This window comes from Euphorbia lathyris, chromosome 5, assembly GCF_963576675.1.
Source record: "Euphorbia lathyris chromosome 5, ddEupLath1.1, whole genome shotgun sequence".
Classification (NCBI taxonomy): domain Eukaryota; kingdom Viridiplantae; phylum Streptophyta; class Magnoliopsida; order Malpighiales; family Euphorbiaceae; genus Euphorbia; species Euphorbia lathyris.
This window is the reverse complement of record NC_088914.1, coordinates 29,734,131-29,738,357: the sequence shown is the minus strand read 5'-3', so window position 1 is coordinate 29,738,357 and position 4,227 is coordinate 29,734,131. Positions and strand designations below refer to the sequence as shown.

General features: G+C 31.7%; 1 protein-coding gene across 1 annotated transcript; it reads right to left on the bottom strand.

Moving 5' to 3' along the window:
* Window positions 1-468: 468 nt before the first annotated feature.
* Window positions 469-3,635, bottom strand: LOC136230110 (cytochrome P450 CYP82J17-like). The gene is made up of 2 exons (XM_066019048.1): window positions 2,620-3,635; window positions 469-1,314 (listed from the first exon to the last, which is right to left on the bottom strand). The coding sequence occupies exons 1-2, from the start codon at window positions 3,535-3,537 to the stop codon at window positions 679-681; spliced, it is 1,554 nt and encodes a 517-aa protein (XP_065875120.1). The 5' UTR covers window positions 3,538-3,635; the 3' UTR covers window positions 469-678.
* Between the last annotated feature and the right edge of the window lie 592 nt (window positions 3,636-4,227).

Here is a 4,227-nt window from a genome sequence, read left to right as displayed (position 1 = left end):
AATTTTATCTTTTAGATTAAAAAAATATAAATTTATCTCTTTCAATTTGTAAAGTAATCTTTTATCAATCAAATATAATTTTCTTTCCAATTAATCATTTCTTTAGTAATTTGGACGAGTTAAATTGCTAATCATGTTCTAACAACAGTAAGTATAAAAGGCAAAATTGAACATTTATTCTCTTTGCCTTTGTTCAATCTCTTCTCAAGATTCTTTCTCTATTTCACTCTCTTCAAGATCTTCAAGCTTTCTCTCAAGATTTTCAATTTTTTCAAGTTCTATTTTAAATTTCAAAGTGTTATATATACTTGTTTTAGTGCAATTCTCATATAAACTTGTCAAGATTTTATTCTTACATAACCAAATTTGGATGGTTTAATTAGTGAAAAATTTGTCTTTACAAATAGAAAAACCCCAAAACCTGTATTTATAAACTTGTAAACTACAAAAACGTCTTGCAAATACATAAAAAAAAAAAAAAATCTATTATACTTTTCCCAAGAAGTAATGACACTAGCAATTTATTGATTCACATATAAGGCTAACTATAACTAAACTTAACTATTAGCTCAAGCCACAACACAGTAAGGCAAAAAAGAGCTACAAATAGGAGTTGAAATTAATATTGAGGCAAGTGTTAACTTTGTTTATTAGTCTACCAGAAATATAGCAGTCTCTTCAATTGCATTCTTGATCATAAAGGTGAGGAGCAAGACGTGCGGTAAGAACAAGTTCAAGAGGATATTCCCTTGGCAAGACAATGGCTTGGCCGATACTCATATCCAAAGGCTTATCAGATGGAGTTTTAAAGTTGAATGCTTGAAGCAACCTAGCAAGACTCAAATTCAAAACCTGCATTGCCAAGTTTGTTCCAGGACAGTGTCTTCTCCCTCCACTAAATGGCAAGTACTCGAAGTTATTTCCAGTAACATCAATGTGTGATTTATCTGTAAGAAATCTTTCTGGGATGAATTCCTCAGGATTCCTCCAGACTTCTGGGTCTCTGTGCAATTTGTAGAAATTTAAAAACAAACGTGTGCCTTTTGGAATAAAGTATCCTGAAATGTAACAATCTTCCGCTACGTGTCTTGGAATTCCTAGTGGACCAGGTGGGAATAATCGTAGTGTTTCTTTGATGCATGCCGAGAGGTACTCCAGTTTTGCTAAATCGTCGACTTCTACACATCGGTCTCTGCCTACTTTGAGATCTAGCTCTTCTTGGCATTTTTGTAGTGCTTTTTTATTATTCAATAAGTTGGATAAAACCCATATTGCTGTTATTGCTGTTGTATCGGAACCTGCAAGAATTATAGCCTGCAAGAATAAATTTTAATTTTATTAACAAATCAACTATTTAATTAATCAAATATTTTATAGAAAAGGCAAAAAAGAATCACAAGGTGAATAATCTTTATATATATATATATATATATAACTAATAAAATATTATTTGATGTTACATCAAATTTGTGGGAAATAAACCGTATTCATCAAATTAAGAATACAGTTTGATGATGATTGGAAAGCCAACTATCATCAAATCTCTTTTCCAACATCAATTTAATATTGGATTGGAGATGGTCTAAACTCATAATCCATTTTAGGTTAACGATGTATACGTTTGAAATTTACATTTTAACACAAAAAGGTTTTTTTTTTTTTGTGACGTGGTTATAGAGAAATCATAACACTCTTATTTTGAATGGTGAAAAAATACAATTTTGTATACCAATACATATGAAATGGGTTGTGTTATTTTAATTGAATTAGATGTCACATCAAGCAGTAGATTTAATGTACGAAAAAAAAAACCTGTTCACGGGCATAGATACCTACCAACCCGTTCAGATCTGCTTTCAATGGGTCAAACTTGATCGAGAAATAAAATGAAAAATCCTATTTAGATATAAAATTATAACTAATTCATATTATTAAAATTAATTCTAAATACATCACTATTTTCTATATATCATGGATAAAATATGATTTTATATCTTAATTTAAAAATTCTAAACTCTAATTTGAAAATCTTAAATCCTAAAAAATATATTATATATTTCGTATATTATAAACTTTAGTCCTTAAAATAATAATTTACCTAATTGACATAATTAAAACTATTATTTTTTTTAAAGGAATTAAAACTATTACTTAAATGTAGATAAATTTAAAAAAAAATGGATTTATATGTAAATTTTTCAAAAAGAATTTAAGTCAGGCCCGCTAAAGCAATAGGAGGTTAATGTGTTAGAAATTAGGGTAAGTTATCTATTAGTCATTATTAATTCAACTATTTACAATTATCTTATATTTATAAAGAATTTCTTAAAATGTCAAATAGTTGAATAATAAAAATGATTTTAGCATATGTTTTTTTTTTTTAAATTGTGGCTTACCACGTTTTCAAACCTGAAAAGTGGTAGTTTTTTATTTTTTTCAAACTCAAAAAAAAAAAACTGTATACTTGACAAAAGTCTAATAAAAATTTCAAATTTGATTTTATATTTAGGAAATTAAAACTTATAGGAAAAATCTACCAAAATCGAAATCATCAATGATTTTTTAAAATAATAAAACTAAAATTACGATGCATAAAAATGAATTAAGATTATAAATTACCGTGCTTGTTCCTTTGATGATGGTTGCTTGGTCAAGCCCCATAGAAGGTTCGTCTTGAATTACAGAGAGCATAACATCAAGGAAATCCTTCTTATCTTCATGTTCTGCCTTTTTCATCTTATGTTCTTCAATCCATTTATCAACGATAACACCAACTTCGTTGCTAATACTCTTCATATTTTTAACAACCCCTGTAATATCCAACCATCCAATCAACGGAATAAAATCACCGGGAACAAGTGCGCCGGCAACATTCATGAAATCCTTAATAACTTCACTCATAGGCCTTCCATTAACATTCTCCACTTCCTTATTCCCCACATAAAATCTCTTCCCAGCCACCATTCTCGTAATCATATTAAACACCATATGCTGAATACATTCGCTAATATCAATCTTTGCGTTGCTCGAATTACAGTGATCGTACAAGTCCTTGACCAGATAATTAACCTCCGATTTTTGCACATAGTTCAACATCTTCGTCCTCTGGCTAGAGAGAAGCTCAATTGAAGCCAATTTTCGTAAATTGCGCCAGTAAGGACCATAAGGTGCGAATCCGAAAGAAGAACCGCTGTAGCCGACGATCTGAGCTTGAGTTGAAGGAGGCCGGTAGGCTATGAATTTGTCATTTATGGTGAAGCACTCTTTGATGGCTTTGTGATCGCTGATAATAACAGTAGTGTGAACTCCAAATCTTAAGGAAAACATGGATCCGTATTTATCAGCCATCTCTGTTAAAATTAAAGCAAGATTTTTCTTCTCGCCGAGACGGTGGAAATGGCCGATGATCGGAAGCCCTCCCGGTGCTTCTGGTACTAAATTTCCCCTGCTTTTGGACCTCTTCCATAGCTTGAGCAAGAAAATTAAAGCGAAAGCGCCTGCGATTGCGATTGCTGCGAAATTGGAAGAGAAATCCATGATTGATTTTGGTTGTGATCAGTTTGGGGAAAGGGCGGAATATATATACCAGAGCATATGATATTGGCTCGGCGACTTTCTTCGCCGCCGTATGACGGTAATTTAATAATATTATATCTTGATGGAAAAGAAGTACGTGTTTCAATTCAAGTATGAATCTTGTCATCATGGTAAGCAGTAAGAAATGGAATGTTGTCCTCGCCTATGAAAAGAAAAACGCATATTGTAATTTTACCTAAAGTAATATTTATAAGAATAAGGGGGTAAATTCACCGAAAAGTCAAGATACACCATCGTCGTTGCAAGAAATATTAAAATTTATCCTTAATATTAAATTCATTCATTGATCGTGGTGACTGGTCACTAGAGGACAATAAACGGAGTTGTCAAAAGGGACGAGTCGCAGACGAGTTTTTATATTAAGCATTCGGTCGGAGGACCTCCAATTCACATTTAGACACGTGTATTGTGACTCCACGTAATAATTAAAATAGTAGGATCTCTTATAATATGTGTGGTTTCATGTTACACGTGTCAAAATATGTATGGAATGTCCTCCGAATAACATGGAAAACCGGGTGCTTCTAATAATTTGTCGTCGCAAAGAGAAACGAAATACTCCCTTATTGACACGTGTCTTAATTTTTATTGTTATGAGACACTCGTCAGATTCTAATAAAAAATGTAGAT